At 45.9% G+C, this 17111-nt stretch overlaps 2 protein-coding genes across 4 annotated transcripts in view; one reads left to right on the forward strand and one right to left on the reverse strand.

The window, feature by feature from the left end:
* COQ9 (coenzyme Q9) lies at positions 1–14604 on the reverse strand. Its single transcript, XM_004468501.4, has 9 exons — positions 14450–14604; positions 10914–11082; positions 9446–9581; positions 4753–4895; positions 4383–4467; positions 2726–2830; positions 1324–1479; positions 1012–1065; positions 1–683 (listed from the first exon to the last, which is right to left on the reverse strand). The coding sequence occupies exons 1-9, from the start codon at positions 14517–14519 to the stop codon at positions 648–650; spliced, it is 954 nt and encodes a 317-aa protein (XP_004468558.1). The 5' UTR covers positions 14520–14604; the 3' UTR covers positions 1–647.
* Positions 14535–17111, forward strand: part of CIAPIN1 (cytokine induced apoptosis inhibitor 1) — a 21743-nt gene continuing 19166 nt past the window's right edge. Inside the window, exon 1 of one of the 3 annotated variants that reach the window (XM_004468502.5) lies at positions 14535–14694. In XM_004468502.5, the coding sequence (XP_004468559.4) occupies positions 14553–14694 (142 nt within the window). In that variant the 5' untranslated portion in view covers positions 14535–14552. Of the gene's footprint in view, positions 14850–17111 lie in introns of all 3 variants that reach the window. The other 2 variants (XM_023591735.3, XM_004468503.5) reach the window with 2 other exon arrangements.

The following is a 17111-nucleotide window of genomic DNA, read 5'->3' on the forward strand; positions in this document are numbered from 1 at the left end:
TACTTCAAACACATTTATTATCATTTCTACAAACTCTAAGTTCAAGAATAATCCTGCAGTGCTGTGCTGGTATAAGACACTAGGCCTGGGATCACACCTTAGCAGGCACCTGTGTCTCAGGTGAGGCAGCTCTTTGAGGAGGTTCCCAGGTACAGTATCTCAGAAGGTCATCTGAGAGGGAAGGGGGGCCCCAGGACCACCTCTGGGTGCTCAGTCCTGTGTAGTGCTGGGGGACAGCTGCCACCTTGTGTGGCTTCATACCCTGACCCTGGCTTGGGAGTCCCAGAAGGCGTTTCTAGACAAAATCTAGGTGCCTGTGGGAACATGATGGGGATGGGCGGGGTTTCCATGGCTTGAATGCTTGGTGTGATCCCAATTTTTGAATCATGCAGCTGCAATGCAGAAGGCTTCAGGAAGCCTGGCCTGGCTTTAGGAACTGAAGAAGTGGCCCATTCCTGGATCGAAATGTATCTTCAAGTGCTCTGTGGTTTCCAGGTGGCTGTGGAAGTGACTCATGAGTCCTTCAATGTTTTCTCATTAATATCCTGTATACAGATGATACTTCATACTTTTCAAAGCCCTTTAAATATATTGTTTTTTGTTTTTTTCTTCTTTTTTTTCTTTTTCTGGGCACTCTAACTTCCTTCTCACCGCCGCTGGTTTAGACCTGTCAAGTTCTTAAGCTAATATAGGATGAAAAGAGAGAGAGAGTGATAAGGGCCTAGCTTTGCCAACAGGACTCCAGCAGGAACGATCTGGATTTTCAAGGCAGCAGGCATGGGTATGGTACAGTGACTTGACATAATTGGGTCCCAGAAGCCAGTGATTTTTCTTGATGCCCAATCAAAAATAAAAAGGTAGGGTATTTGGATCAAGAAACTTTGAGGCTGAATACTGTTGGTCTTATTAGCATTCCAGTTCAAGACTATTACCTATGTGGGGACACTGACATCTGTAACACAGGGCCAGAGTAGGATGGGAGTCAACTAGGATGAGCTAGGCTATACTCACTGTCACCGCTGCACCCATGAGTCCCTGCACCAGCGCTTCTCCAGTTGACTTGACCTAGAAGGAGTCAGAGTCAGAGTCAGGATCTCTTAAACCCCAAAACAAGCCAAAGGTGAGGCAGGTAGGACAAATCAAGAAGCCTGTAAGCCCCAACATGTAGGACAAGAGGGCCTTGTACTAGAGGAAGAGCCTATGGATAGTACAATCATAAGTGGGCAAAGGCAGTGCTGGCATGAGGGAAAACTGGGCAGCCTCCCTGAGGTGATCAGCTGTAGCCTAGGAGAATTGGCTTCTCCAATGGCTGGCCCCAATTACCTGTTTGGCAGTGTGGCCCATGTTCATTGCATCATTAATCCGGTTCTCCAAGAAGCGCCAAGTGTCCTCAAAGTCTGGGGAAGAGTCCTGCATCATCACCAGCTCCGTCGTGTTGTAGATGCCAGCTAGTATGGCTCGGCGAGTGTACCAGTTAAACTGCAAAGGAATCCATCCAGGAAGGTGGGTCACCGCTATTGTGGGCCGGGAAAAGTTTGAGGCAGATCCTACCCAATCCCATGGGGATCCACGGCCCTCTCCGTATTTCTTCTTTCCTTCACAGACCCATATGGCCCTCCAGACAACCTGGATTACCCTACTGATCCCAAACTGGGTTGGGCATCAGAATTACCTGGGAGATAAAAGAAGCAGGTTCTCAGGCTCAACCTCTGGAAGTTTAGTCAGTGGGTCTACAGTAAGCACCAGAAATTGGGATGTCTAATAAGCACCTCAAGATGATTTTGCTATATCCAGTCTCTTTCAGAACTGCTGGTGAAAAGACTAAGCCTTAGGACATCTTGATCCTGGGGCTCTGTGATCAGCCAGTTATGACCAAACTCTGGTGTGCTCATCAGTACAGGGAGGCCTGGACAGATCAGAACATCTGGAAGAACTGAGAGTCCAAGTCCCCTGACAAATTCTGACTGTCTTAGCAAACTGCTCTTCAGAATCCCAGCTCAGCTGATGGGTGTTTTATTCCTTTAATTTCATTGCTTTCTAATTTCATTTTTCTATGATCTCAGTCGGTGGTGTATTCCCACATAGGGTGAGTTGATTAAGGCACTTTGTTACAACTCTGATGGGAGTATCGCTTAGCTTCCCCATCCTGAATTCCACAAAATACCATCACATATTAACATCTTTTATGAAGGTATATGTTTTCTCTCTTTATTTTTAAAAATTTCCTTCCAAAAAAGGAGGCAGCGTTAAAAAGTCAGATTCTTTCCTGGTGCCTGTTTACAGGAGTTCATTCCTCTCTCAGCAAAGCAGGGCTGGGGGATGGGAGTTTCTTTTGAAAGCCATGGGTGTTTCTGTGGTATTCCTTTTTTAAAAATCAGCCTCAGGAAAGACACAGACCTGGAGATTCTGCAGCAGAACCTAAATCTTAGGAGAGTGAGGGGGAAATAGCTATAAAAGGGCAGCCCAATAACCCCCGGAGGTCAGAAAGAATAATGCTGGTCCCTGAATGAAGACCTAGATCCTACTTTGGCTTACTGAGTGACCTCATACCTCAGTCTCTCCGTTCCAATACGGGAATGACACTGCGGGTCTCCTGGAGGGACTTGTGACCAAAGGAATATCACAAACATCTTGAAGAACTGCTTAGTGTCTGCTCGGGGCAGAGACTGGACTGCTGTAACCCAAGCCTCTGCCAGTACTATGTGGGCCTGTGGAAAGCACTCACATCGGTAGACTGGTCCCCTGCATAATGCCACATGTCATCCACCATGCTGGTGAGCAGGTTCAGGCTGGGTGGGATGTTGTGGGGGAGCATGAGGATGCTGAGGGCCTGAGAAGAGAAGGACAGGGGCATCAGTACTGCATGCAGGTAACACCCGAGCACAGTGACTGGCGTCTCACCCCTCCAGAGGTATCCAAGGGGGCCTGCCCAGCTCTGGTTCTGAGTCCTGCCATCTGCCCCTCCTGGGTGAGCTCTTGGCAAAAAACAATCTTGGCTGTAGCTGATGAGAGCCAGGGGCAGATTCCTGTCCTACGCTGACCCAATCAGATTCTTCATCCATGGCATTTGGAATTAGGAATGCAGACAGCAGGAGGGTGGGTACTGGGGTCCCTAAAACCACTAAAAACAAGGTTGGAGAAGGGTATCCCATTCTGGAACATGGAGGAAGCAGCCAGGATTGGGGGAAGCCTGAGGCTTTTCTAGGTTCAAAATCCAGGCCACACCCAGTAGCATTCTGCCCTTGATGCACCACTGCAGCCTCATACTAAATTTCTCCCCCCCTTTTTTGCTTAAGTTAACTCAAGTTGATTTGTTACCTGCAACAACAAAAAAACCTTTTGACTAGTACAAGTGATGGCACATGCCAGAGATTACTCTGTTAGCAGACATCAGCTCCTGCTGTCCTGATAGTAGGAGGTCTTGCCATTTTACCAACTCTAAAAATCCACTGGGTGTGGCCTGTGGGAGGAGGTAAGAGTCCTGGATTGGATGGAAGTTTTCTCTTAGTGAAGTAACCCAGAGGAAGGAAACAAGAAGAAATCAAGAAGGCACACCTTTTCATTGACTGGCAAGGTGAGTGCCTCATGGAATGAGTGAAGGCCAAAGGTTTGAAAGCAATGTGGAAGGAAGTTGAGGTGGCACAAGAAACCAAGTGTGGCCAGCTTAGGCAGGGAGTGGGCTCTGACTTTGGCTGTACTCCCCTGGCACCCAGCCTGGTCCTTGGGGCACTAGAGGGCCTTGAATGCCAGCCAACTGATAAATGAAATTATATTCTCAGTAGTCTTCCAATTGGGCAGAGAACATGAGGGATCTCTGAGTCCCTCTCACCTCCAATACACTTTGACTTTTTATACTTTCTTAACTGAGGCAATGGCACAACACTGTGACATCCTTAAAACAGAGGAAAATGGAAGCTTCAAAAAAAGGGAAAAAAGCCCTTAGAGTGAATACTCCAAATTCTGAAGCATTGCACTGACAATTTGATAAGAAGTGTCAGACCTCTAAGATCTGTTCCTGACGTGAGGATTCCTAATTAAATCCTCTGACTTCTCTAAACCCCTTCATGGATTCCTTCTCACTGAAGACCTGGTGGCACTTTCAGGCCACCTAGGACCCCACTCAGGATGTGATCTAGTATCCAAGACCACTCACATTTCCAGGAACTGAGACCCAGATGTCTCAGTTACTCTCTTTGGCACTCCCAAGTTGGAAACCTAGCTCCACCAAGCACAGAGTATTCCTGGGTGTGTGGAGATTAACAAGTTAACTTCTGAACAGTGTGCACAGTCCTCTGAGTGAAAGGAGCTGAGAATTATAAATCTTAGTGCTATGGCTACTGTGAATATTATTTTTGCCTGGGGCCTGGATATGGACTCTGTACCCGGGGCCAGTGCTCAATGTACGGGATCAGCATTCTCAGCCTGGTTTCCACTGCATCCCTCAGGAACTGGTCTGTCTTCCTCTTCCTGGAAGAGGGAAAAGAAAACAGTGTGTCTCTGGATCAAAGGCATGGGCTCGGTGCTATCACTGTCTACTCAGCCCTAGGGAGGCAGGTCCCACCAGCTCCTAATGCTGGCCTGACTAAAGCTGCCAGAGACAGGGTGCTGGGTTTCAGCCCCCACAGAGCAGCAAGGCTGCTCAATTCCACACTCTTCTGGCTCTGCCTGGATTGGTCTCCTGGGGACAGCTGGTGGGGCCTGAGTTCCCTGCTCCTTAGCTGCCACCCTGAGCAAAAACACCATGGAACTCACTCTGCCTGGCCCAGCTGTACCAGCTTCTGCTCCTCTTCCAGCACACGGTTGAGCCGAGCGTTGCACTGGGTCACAAAATGCAGTATCAGCTCACTGCCATCATTCCCAAACATGCTGGCTGCTGCACTGGAGAGACCCAGAGACTGCAAAAGGGGACAGAGGCAGAAAAGTGGTAGACAAGTGTGGCAGACATTTGTCACTTGGTCATCATTAGTGTCTTTTCTATTAACAGCATTGGCTTTTCAGTGTGTCACCCCCACTCCTCACTCTTGGTCCATGTGATATGGGTGAAGCTGACTGACCACTGGTCCCTCCAGAACCTAACAAGCCCCTTGGTGTATGTGGAAAGCATGGGAACCAGGCTCAGCTAACTGGAGTTCACAGTGACTTGGATGGACACATGCCCAGGTCCTGATCTAAAGAGTCCACCTCGAGGCTTCGCTAGCACTAATGGAAAAGAGGTGCTCCCTTCCCGCTGGGGATGCTGAGCCATATTCAGTCCTGCATGGGAAGTGCCTGCTGAGAATAAAGCTCCCAGAGAGCAAATCACAGCAGAGATGACAAAAAGAGAGTTTCTGGCAGCATGGTCTGAGAATACCGCACAGAGCTTCTAGACTTTTCTGTTATTAAATGAGCCAAACATTTCCTTTCTTGATTTAAGCCAGTTAGAATTGGGCTCCTACCACTTGCAACCTAAAAAGTCCTAACAAATACAACAAAGAGCTTGCTAAGAGAGAAAGACTTCAAAGAGCACTCATAACTCTCTTCCTGAGCAAGTCACTTCACCCAAATCTCTTGGGAATTGGGTATCTCAGTTACGTCAAACAAAAAGAAACAACCTTTTGGGAAGTGGATGTGGCTCAAGTGATAGGGCTTCTGCCTACCATATGGGAGGACCCAGGTTTGATCCCTAGAGCCTCCTGGTAAAAAAAAAGAAAAAGAGAAAAGCGTGACTGCATGGCGAGCCAGTGCCCATGTAGCAAGCCAAGTGCCCACGCAGCAAGCCGAGTGCCCACACAAGTGAATCACACAGCTAGATGACGACATGACAAAAAAAGAGACAAAGAGAAGAGTCAAGGTGAAGTGCAGCAGAGACGAGGGGACTGAGGTGACACAATTGACAGGGAACCTCTCTCCACATCAGAGTTCCCCAGGATCGAATCCTGGTGAACCCTAAAGGAGAAAGACGAAAAGAGAAGACAAAAAGAGAAATAGATACAGAAGATCACACAGTGAATGGACACAGCAAAAACAGCAGGGCAGGGGATGAAGAAAAAAATAAAGATAAGGAACAGCTCAGAGGTAAAAAAAACTGGTAAAGGACAGTCTCATTGATAATTTAAACCCAGGCTGGTCTGACCACAAAATTCATGCATTTTCCACTGGTTTGCTGGTTTGGCTGAAGGGAAAATTCATAATAGGAGAAAAAAAAAAAAAAAAAGAAACAACCTTTTCTTAATGAGGTTTCAAGGAATTAACAAATCCACCAAGGCTTTTCTATTCCTGATACATAGCAATCACCGAGCAGCTACTGGAGACAGAACCCTGACAGCAGGGGCAGGGGGCAAGAAGGGAACAAAAAAATAACCCAATCCAAATACGCATTGTTAAGAGTGGGGAAACCACCTCTCTTTTGGGGGATGTTGTGCATGGATTTTCTGGAGGGCAATTTGGCAATACTGACAACAGCAGAGTTGCGGCAGCAATACTCACTTCGCTAATTCACATCACACATACCCTCTGAGTCCTCACAAGTTTATCAAGTAGGTAGACATTTTACAGATGAGGAAACCGAGGCTTAGAGATAAAGCTAACCATCTTGTTACACTGCCTCCAAGATGTGACAAGAACCTCAAAAATACATGTATTCTTTGAGCCAGTTATTAAATTATTGCCGCTTAGCTCCAAACCTATCCTTTTATATTCTGCTTTGTGATGCAGGGTCTGGGACTTGGCAAAAAGCATTTCTGGCTCCAGGTTAAGCTCTGTTAACAGGGTTACCAGGGGGAGACTGCAAGGCTGGAGGAGGAAAAAGGGACTGGCTTCTCCCTGTTTGTCTCCTGTCTGCTTGTATGAACATCACCCCAGCCATGCTTCTTCACCCCAGCAGCAGCAGGGCTCGCCCACAGCAGCAGCTGAATCCAATTTGCAGTTTTTCTGAAATTTACAGAACCAGATTCATCAAGCAACCCACCTTTCTCCACCCTCCTCCCCTGCCCCCATTTGCCAACACCTGCTGGTCAGGGCCCTGCCTAAGATCTGGATGCCAGCCCCAGGGAACTTTTCCTCCAAACTTTAAGAGACCAGCACCGACTGAGTAGCACCTCATAGGTCTGAGTTTCACCTCCGTGGGGATTCTTCTCCAAGCTTTTGATAATTCCAACTCTTCCCCTTTGCCCTAAGCCCAGAGGATGGGAGTGCTTCCCACAGTTGCTTCATGATACCTTAGAGTTTAACTTTTATCTTTTCAGTCACCTGGTTGCCAACATTATACCTAGTTAACATTTTTTTTTGTACTAAATTCTCTCTATTCAAATAATTAGTGTGGGGGTTTTGCCTGTTTCATGTGTCTTCATCCTTACCCTTACCCTTGTTTCTGCAGTCTTCTCATAAGTGTTCAAACATGCTCAAACTTCCAGCCCATCTCCCTTCTTGACAGTCAAGTGCCTCAAAGGAGCTATCTACTTTCACTCTTTCTACTTCCTCACCTTCCCACTTGCCTCCATGCTCACTGCCATCTCTCCTGGATGACTGGCAACAGCTCCCAATGACTCTCTGTACCTCCAATCCATTTTTACATCCAGCAGCCAAAGTGATCTTTTATGAAATACCAAATTTAAGCCCATATTTTCAAATACTCTTGGAATACAATCCTAAATTCTTAACATGACCTTCAGGGCCTTGCCTGATTTGGCCTCAACTAGTCTTTCTCCAGGCTTACTCATCACAAGATTCCCTTCCCTGATACTCTCCACTCTGTACAATGGCTTTCTCTGGTGCTTCTACTATACCATGATTCTTTCCACTTTGTTATGGCTGTTTCTCTATCCGGACCTGCCCATTCCTCCCCCAAAGGAAGGAAAGCCTACTCAGTCCTCAGGTCACAGGGAAATGGATGTGGCTCAAGCAATTGGGCTCCCATCTACCATATAGGAGGTCCAGGGTTCGATACCCAGGGCCTCCTGGGGAAGTCAAGCTTGTCTGTGTAGTGAGCTGGTCCATGAGGAGTGCTGCCGCATGCGGAGAGCTGATGCAGCAAGATGACGCAACAAAAAGATACACAGAGGAAAGACAATAAGAGACGCAGCAGACCAGGGAGCTGAGGTGGCGCAAGAGAATGATCACCTCTCTCCCACTCCGGAGGTCCCAGGATTGGTTCCTGGAGCTGCCTAATGAGAATATAAGCAGACAGAGAAGAACACATAACGAATGTCACAGAGAGCAGACAATGGAGGGAGGGGGAGAAATAAATAAATCTTAAAAAACAAAAAAATCCTCAAGAGCCTTTCCTGGCCACTCACCCAAACCCACTCCTTATTAGACCAGGTCCCTCCATTATATGTCCCAAAGCACCTTTTCTTGATAGCCCTTATCACATTTTCTGAGTCTATATTTGATTACTGATGCTAGCCTGGAGCTCACGAAAGGCAGGAACTGAGTCCACCTGACCATTATGATGTTCTGAGGACCAGCATAGGCCTAGAACACACTCTCTGGTCAATAAATATTTAAAGTAAATGATTAATAAATGAAAAGTTTAAAAAATGTTTGAAAGAATAGGCACTAAAATGTTCATAGTAGGATCCTTAGTGGGATCACAGATGATTTTTACATTCTTTTATATATTGTACAGTTCAAAGTTTTCACAATGAGCAGACAACGGAATTGTAGAGCATACACATTCACTTATATAACTTCTATCACCAGCTGTGCTCTTGAGAGAGAGTGGGAGAAGACAAAAGAAATAAAGTAAAGCAGCAAACTTTCCCATTGTCCCTTCCATGAGCAGATGCCCTGTAATGAGCTTGGGATGGAAGACATGAATCTGCAATTCCCTTAGTGTCTGTTCTCACAGACCTCTCGTGGGATGAGTCTCTGTCTGCGCTGGGTGAGTCCTTTTTATCACAACGGCCTACACACGAGCCTATTACTTAATCTAAAGCAGCGGGAAGAACAGCTGACTGTTGGACTTACTGAGAAACAATCACTTGTTGGTCTCCAAAGTGGTGCCTTCCTGGGGGGTTTCAAACAACGTATTTCATCAATTCTGAGAGACACCTATTTTTTTCCATTTTAAAAAAAGTGTGAATTGTACAATCAATGATGTGCCATAGTTTAATAGATAACATTCTTTTCCTTATTAGTAATGCATAAAATAATGCTGTTTCTTAAAACTGATAGCATCTTTTTAATGGTGTTTCTTAAAACCGATGGCATAAAATATGGTGGTTGGATCACAGACAATTCCTGCCTAAAAGTTGCCTTTAGAATCTAACTCCCAAGAACAAACTCCATGGTATATTCCTTTTATATTAAATAATAATAATAATAAAGCTATTTCCATGCTATTAGAGGGAAATAGCAAAACAAAACCCTAAAGCCCTCAGAGCTGAGTTGGAAGAAAGCACCACTGCCTGGTCTGACTGTCCTGGCTGGTCTTGGTCAGGCTTGGGCCACCCTTCCCTGCACACACCTGGGCACCTTCGGCGATGGCCTCTGCCGTCCACCCCTGGGCGGGTACGAACTCCAGGGCTGCCGTCAGGATGCGGTGCTGGAGCTGCTCCTCACTCTCATGGTCCTCTTCTTCCTCGCCACCCTGGTCTGTGTACCTGAGACCAGCCCCGAGAGAGACATGGGGACAGAGCCAGGCACACCTTCTCTCTCAGCCTACTGCCTGGCCAGCGGAATGTGCCTGGCCAGAAACCAGATGCTCCAAGTCTCTTCTAAGCACCTGCCAGAAGGACATTTACTGTTGTGTCAGGATTGACGTTTTAACGCCAACAGAGTAGACATGATCTCATCCTTCCTCTCCCAGATAGTCACTGAAAGAAGGGATTCAGGGGGCAGGGAAGCCACGTGACACAAAGGCAAGTGCTCCCCCGGCACCCTGGGTTTCCCTGCTTATGGCCCTCACCACGCAGTACCTAGATCAGGAGTTTTTAACCTTTTTTGTTCCATGGACCCCTTTGCCAATCAGGTGAAAACCACAGACTCCTTAGTAAGTCCACACTCATCACAGCCACACCAACACATCCCCACAAGAAAAACGTTTTTAATTTAAATTCAAGCTCATTGACCCCTTTTAAGAACCCCTGACTTAGATGGTCCCTTTATCTGTATTTGCCCCAGACTGTAACTCTGTGAGGGCAAAGACTATGCTTATATTATTTACAGGGCCTGATACATTGTAGACACTCAAAAAATTCTGTTGAATTGAAAAGTACTTTAATCAAGATATCAGATAAATGACTAGGAATACTCTAACTTCAGGCCTAGAGAAACTTCTTAGCAGCAGCATTAAGAAGAAAAAACAGATATAATGGAAATAAAAATATTATTACCTCTGGAGGGCAGTTTGGCCTCAAGCATTTATCCAAATGTTGAATGTGCATATCCTTTAACCAATGTTCCCATTTCTAAGGCAAGAATCACATACTTACATTGTTTTTCACACCAGCAAAGGGAACTTAATACTCATCAAAAAAGACAGGTTAAATAAATTTTGGCACAGCTATTTGCTGGAATATTATGCAGCCAATTAAAATAATATAAATTGTGAAAGAGTGAGGGGTAAAAAAAAACAGGTTCTGGGACAGCATGTGGAGTGTATGGTACAAGTAGTTAATTTATGATATACATTAATTTATATAGGAAATGGGCTTAGAGAACATCTAAAAGGATATTCACCAAAATGTAAGCCAGGTTATCTCTGGGTTTGTGGTTTCTGGTAATTTTGCTTTATATTTATGTACTTCTTTATATTATTTAGATGTTTTAGAATGTCCAGGCTCCATTTCTATAAAAACAACAGGTTTTTTTCAAAGATGGCCTTGAAGACAATGGAGAGGGAGGAGGGGCGTGGAGAGGAGAGAGGAAGGGGAGGAAGAATAGAAACACCCACACACACCCAGAAATGGGCGGACTGGGGTTCTGGTATTTACCTGGGAGGTGGACGAGAAGACTCTGGATTGGGCTCTCCTGCCCCCTCTGTTTCAGAGTGCTGCTGAGAAAAAGAGGGGGGAGGTTGCTGCTTCTGCCCGCCTGAAGATGTGAGTCGCAGAGCTGAAGCCTGAAAGGCACATGGCACCAGAGGTGGCCGGCAGCGGGACACTGTGACAGAAATCAGGCAGGTCAGTTAGGCACACTTCACAGAGAAGAACCTTTGACACCCAGAGTGATACTAGGGTTGGGGAGGAAGAAAAGCAGGGTAGAGTCTACATTAGGACCACTTATCTGACCACTGAGTCCAACACAAAAATTCTCAGATAAATTGGCAACCTGTGAACATGGTGCGGCAGCAAAAGTGGTGAGCTGGAAAGAGAGGACTTGACTTCTAGGCCTGTTTACCATTTGTCAGCTCTGTGATAACTAGCAAATCATTCTCCTCCCTTCCAAGGGCATTATTTTAAGATTTGCAGATTAAGAGTAATAATTTCAACTTGCTCAATGGGAGGGTTGTAAAGCCCAAACAAAACATGAAAGTGCTTTGAAAACATTAAACATTTACATATTATGGCTAGAGCACTGGGCTAGAAATGAGAAGATCTGAGTCCTGACTCCCTCGCAGCTTCTCTGGAATCTCTGGACAGGACACTGATTTTTCAATAACTTTGGGAAATTTTCAGCCAATATTTTTTCTAGTATTTTTCCACCTCCTTTCTCTTTCTCTCTCCTTCTGTTACTTCCATTATGCATATGTTGGTTTGCTTAGTAGTGTCCCACATTTCTCTGATGTTTGCTTCAATTTTCTTCATCTTAACTTCTATCAACCTATCTTCAAGTTCACTTATTCTTTCCTCTGCCAGTTCAAATCTGTTGATGCCTTCTAGTGAATTTTTAAAATGTTATTGTACTTTTCAACACATAATTTCCATTTTTAAAAATTTATTTCTATCTCTTTATTGATATTCTCTATATGATATGACATTGTCATCAAACGTTTCTTTACTTTTTCCAACATCTGGCCTCTCTAAAAGACAAGTTCTGTTGTCTGCTTTTTTTCCCAGTGTATGGGTCAAATTTTCCTTCTTTGTATGCCTTGTAATTTTTTTGTCAAACACTGGACATCTTAGATAATATACTGTAGCAATGCTGGGTACTTATCCTCCCCTCAGGAGCTTGTTGATTGGTTTAGTGACTCCCTGGGTTATTTTAGTGAAGACTTTTTATCCTAGGTGTTCAAGGAGGGTATGCCTGTAGTCACCCTGGGATAACAGTGGTTTGGGTGGGATCTCTTCCTTTCTCTTTTCCTGACCACACTCAGTTGTTAAACTATTAATTACTATTTTCAACAATGCCCCAGGGCATAAGTTGCTCAACAAACTAATCCCATCAAATTTTGACTCCTTTGAAGGAATATTTTCTGAGGTCAGTGTTTGATTTAAAACATATCTATTTATTAAGCAGTTTTACTGAGATATATTCATATACCATACGATCTTTGTTCTGGCCTTAGGAACGTTCCTTCCAGCTGTCTTATTACTGTCCTCTCCTATAAACTAGCTGGTCTACTGTTCAGCCAGTATTTTGTATGTTCTGCCCAATTGCATTTCACTATGTAAACTGTTCTTGAGAGTGTGTTTAGGCTTGAATTTCTTTACTCTCTGTAGCAAACAGAAGTTCCTTTGGGAAGAGATTGGGAGCTATTTTAGGAGCTGAGTGTTGGGAGGGGGGAGGCTAAAGAATTAGGTAGGATTCTTTCCACTTGCCTCTACTGACATGAAACCACTACTTTATACAGGGGCAAGAGTGATCTCAGTGCACCACACCCAAGGCAGAGTCTCTGTTCCCTGAGTGGGCAGAAGGGAGTTTCCACTTCTCAACTACACTTGGTGGGAAGGAATCCCTCCTTCTGTGTGCTAAGCCTTGTGTTCTGGCTGCAGCAGCCTACAGTGGGGAGGGAGGGAGCAGTCTTGGTTCAAATGAAACACTCTCCCTTTCTTCCAGAAATCTTAGATGTTCTTACAGAAATGCTTCTTCATTTGCTGTTTGCCCTTGGGGCCATTTCCAGAGGCTTTAAGTGGTTTTTAAGAAAGTTTTCACAGTCTCCAGCTGATCATGCTGGAAATCAATTTACTCATAAGTATTATTTTTACCAAACCAATTTAGTTTGGAATTTTGTATGAAAACAAAAGAAGGGCACTCATCTAATCTATGGAATAACTCAGGGAATAAATAATGGCTTCAAAAAAGAAACAGTGGGCAGGTGTAGCTTAGTGGTTGAATTCCTGCTTTGCATGTATGAGGTCCAGGGTTCAATCCCTGATATGGCCTTTAAAAAAAAAAGAGGGAAGCAGATGTGGTTCAATAGGTAGAATGTTTGCCTACCATATAGGAAGTCCAAGGGTTCAATACCCAGGGCCTCCTGGCTCATGTGGTGAGCTGACCCATGTGCAGTGCTGCTGCGTGCAAGGAGTGCTGGCCCACACAGGGATGCCCCCATGTAAAGATGCCCCCTGCACAAGGAGTGGCCCCTGTGCAAGGATAGCCGCCCCGCTCAAAACTGCAGGCTGCCCAGGAATGGTGCCACACACACGAAGAGCTGATGCAGCAAGATGATGCAACAAAAGAGACACAGATCCCCAGTGCTACCAGATGAGAATACAAGCGGACACAGAAGAACACACAGCGAATGGACACAGAGAACAGATGGGGCGGGGGGGGGGGGGGGGGGGGGCAATAAATAAATAAATCTTAAAAAAAAAAGAGAGAGAAGAAACAGAACAGTATGTGTAAAAACATCAATGTCTATTTACAGAAAAAAGACTGAGTCAAATATTCCTAAAAATTTGAAAGGAAGTGGGTAGATCTCAAAGTATGATTGTGGAACCATTGCTGTTTGGAGAAATTTTGGGTGGACTACAAGATAATATTATTTCACTAGTTATATACTTATGTAAAGGAGTCAATGTATACATTCTATTTATGGAATGTGATATCGACTTTCCATTTATGGCATGATAAATTTCTTCTGTAAATAAATGCCTATAAAAACTCAGATATATAGATAAAAATATTAAATATATAGTGATAGCTGATAAGAGGATACCACAGAATTAAAGTGTTGGAGAAATGATTGACATCTGGGAAATACTGGACTAGCTGCTCTGTGGAACCACTCTGTCACTGGAGTGGTTCTGGTCCAGGAATGGGCAATGGATCCGTAGAGTCCTAGTCTACCGGTTCTGCGACCGACGAGCTGTTTGTTGACCCTGGACACCCTCTGCCCTCTCTAGGGATGACAGGACCTGCCTCGCCGATCTTGTCCCTCACAGCTCGGGATGGGAGGCCCGAGCCCCTAAGGCGGTCGGTCAGGCCCGTGACTGTCATGTCGGCGACCCCGCGACGATGCCCTTCACCTCACCTTGCTCGCGAGCCTACACGATGGCCCTTTCCACCCTGCGTCCGGCCGGCTCGGCCTCGCGCCCCCTCCCCACTCCTCCCCACTCTCCGCTCCCCGGCTCGGCCGCCCCCTCACCGGGCCAACACCGCAGCTGCAGGAGCCTCCAGCCCACCCGGCTCAAAGCCCCGGACACCGCCGCCGCCATCTTGGAAGCGGGCACGCCTCTGCGGCGGCGCGGATGGTAGCGCGACGTGCAGCGCAGCGACCGCGGCACGGCCACTTCCGGCCTCTTCTCGGGGCCGAAACCTCCCCCTCTCGCGAGAGGCACGAGCGTGGAGCCGGCGTCTGCGGAGAAGCCCGGAGCCAGCTGGGGAGGCAAGGTGAGCGCGGTCCGCGCCGCTTGGGAGCCTTACCGCCTTCAACGGCTCCTTCCCGGCCCAACCTCGTCCTCCTCTTCCATTCATTACTTATTCCCGGTCCCAGCCCTCGGTGAGAACGTAACCATGGCCACCCTTTTGAGAACCTCCGCGCGCTGGTGAGCAAAGGAAACCGGTGCGAGGGGCCGGGGACCGGCTTCCTTCTCATCGGGGGCTGTCTAGTTTCTTGCAGCCGGCCGCGATCGGAGCTCCCGGGGGCAGCAGGATGAGCTGAGTTGGGCTCCTACAGACGTTGGTCAGAGACCCGGCTCTGCCAGTAGTGAACCGTCGTAACCCTGGGTTGCTCAGCCCCTCTTCAAAACGTCGAGGGAACTGAAACTTCGGTCTCTGAGGGTACTTGGCAACAAGGAACGAAAGCTTGGGGGTACCTGAACCCACAGGTCTTAATTTTGAACCTATGGCTTGCCTGAACCCTCAGGGTGTTGAATTAGTGTAACTATTTCCCTAACTTGCTAGATCGTAAGACTCAACTAGGATGCTTGTTAATAAGACGGATACCCAGGTCTGTCTTCTGGAGAGTTGATTCAGTATGTCTGGATGCAGTACAGGAACCACATTTTTAAAAGTACTCCGGGTGACTTTTAAGATCTGCAAGTTTGGGAAAGGCTGGTGTTGCTAATTCTGCTGGTATTGAGTGCCAAGTGCCCAATGCAGCGTGGCTCGAGGTCATGTCCTAGTCATCGGACAGGAACGTCAATGCCGAGTGCCTCTGAGACTCTATAGGAAGAAGTAAATAGTCTTTGTTTTTTCCTTTTTTTGTTGTTTGTTTTGGTTTCTTTTTTTTAAGTTGTTCTTGAAGCAAATGGTTTCTGGATTGGCGATAACCGAGGGACGGGAGCTAAGCATGTGAGTCTGTACACTTTGTGTGAGTAATTAGAGCACGGTCTTTGTATCTAAAAGTTGTGTTTTGCAAACTCCTTTATCAATTCTAGTTTTTTCAAAGCATCCTCCTTTCCCCTGTGTGGGTTGGGCAAAGGGAGAGAGGGCCTAAGCCAAAACTACTCCCCAAACGTTAACGTTTCAGATCCATATCTCTGGAGTTAGGTTTCGTGAGGTTTTGTTTTGTGAGTTCAGTCCACCGATCTTCAGAGGAACCTTTCCTGTGGAAATGCTTGTTCATCTTGGATATTGTTTCTTAAACCCTTAACTCCTGAAACACACCTGATTGCCTGAGATAAAATCTTCTACTTCTTTTCCTTTGAGTTTCCCATTTCCTTGCTGACTTTCACTTTTTAAAAAAATACACTTTATTTTTATGAAGTTTTATTTTATTGATTGATTTTTTAAAAAGATTTTATCTTATTTCTCTCCCCTTCTGCCTCCCCAATTGTCTGCTCTCTGTGTCCATTTGCTGTGTGTTCTTCTGTGACCGCTTCTATCCTCATCAGCTCATTATCAGCGGCATCAGGAATCTGCTTGTTTCTTTTTGTTGTGTAATCTTGTTGTGTCAGCTCTCCCTGTGTGCAAAGCCATTCTTGGGCAGGTTGCACTTTCTTTCGTGCTGGGCGGCTCTCCTTACTTGGCGCACTCCTTGCGCATGGGGCTCCTCTGCACGGGGGACACCCCTGCGTGACAGGGCACTCCTTGCGCGCATCAGCATGGTCCAGCTCCACACGGGTCAAGGAGGCCCGGGGTTTGAACCGTGGACCTCCCAATATGGTAGGCAGATATCCTATCCATTGGGCCAAGTCCGCTTCCCTTTAAGAAGTTTTAGATTACAGAAAAGGTACATCGAAAGTGTAGGAGATTTCCATGTAGTACACCCCCTCCCCTTCCCACATTTTCCCCTGTTAATAACATCTTTCATTAGTGTGGCACGTTGGTTACAACTGATGAACCAATATTGAAGCATTGCTGCTAGCCAAGGTCTCTAGTTTACTTTATGGTTTATACTTTGCACTGTAGGTTTTGACAAAATGTATAATGGCCTGTGTCCACCATTGTAATATCATGCAGAACAGTTCCAGTGCCCTGAAAATGCCTATTTTCCACTTATTCTTCCCTCTCCCTCCCCTTAGAACCTTTCCTTAGCACTATCTTTATATCAATGTTGCAAGTTCTTCTGTTACTGTAGTACTAATAAGTCTACTTTGATCCATGGTTGCATTTCCCCCTTTATATTTGTTCATTCCTCAATTTTGAGACTTTTGGGATAATGATGTCTGTTCTGCCACAGTTTGGGAGGGGGCTTAGATCTTATGGGGCAGATGGAAGGAACTGTTTTGCTTGTAGTTGTAGATACTCTGTTTTTGGGGATGGCAGTTGTCCATTGTCATTATTTTGTTAGTTGTCCGGAGTAAGTCCGAGGAACTAGAGAGTAGGTGTTGGTCTGTTTTCTTTTATTAGAACTGCCTATATAC

Source organism: Dasypus novemcinctus, chromosome 18 (assembly GCF_030445035.2).
Source record: "Dasypus novemcinctus isolate mDasNov1 chromosome 18, mDasNov1.1.hap2, whole genome shotgun sequence".
NCBI classification, from domain to species: domain Eukaryota; kingdom Metazoa; phylum Chordata; class Mammalia; order Cingulata; family Dasypodidae; genus Dasypus; species Dasypus novemcinctus.

What these genes read in the sequence shown, in the direction of transcription:
- COQ9 (XM_004468501.4), bottom strand. Translation starts at nt 14,519, where the DNA reads ATGGCGGCGGCGGTGTCCGGGGCTTTGAGCCGGGTGGGCTGGAGGCTC. An exon ending in ACATTGAGCACTGGCCCCGG is followed by an intron (nt 2,831 to 4,382) that starts GTACAGAGTCCA and finishes TTCTCTTCTCAG; the next exon opens with GCCCTCAGCATCCTCATGCT. An exon ending in CAGGGGACCAGTCTACCGAT is followed by an intron (nt 1,480 to 2,725) that starts GTGAGTGCTTTC and finishes ATTCCTTTGCAG; the next exon opens with TTTAACTGGTACACTCGCCG.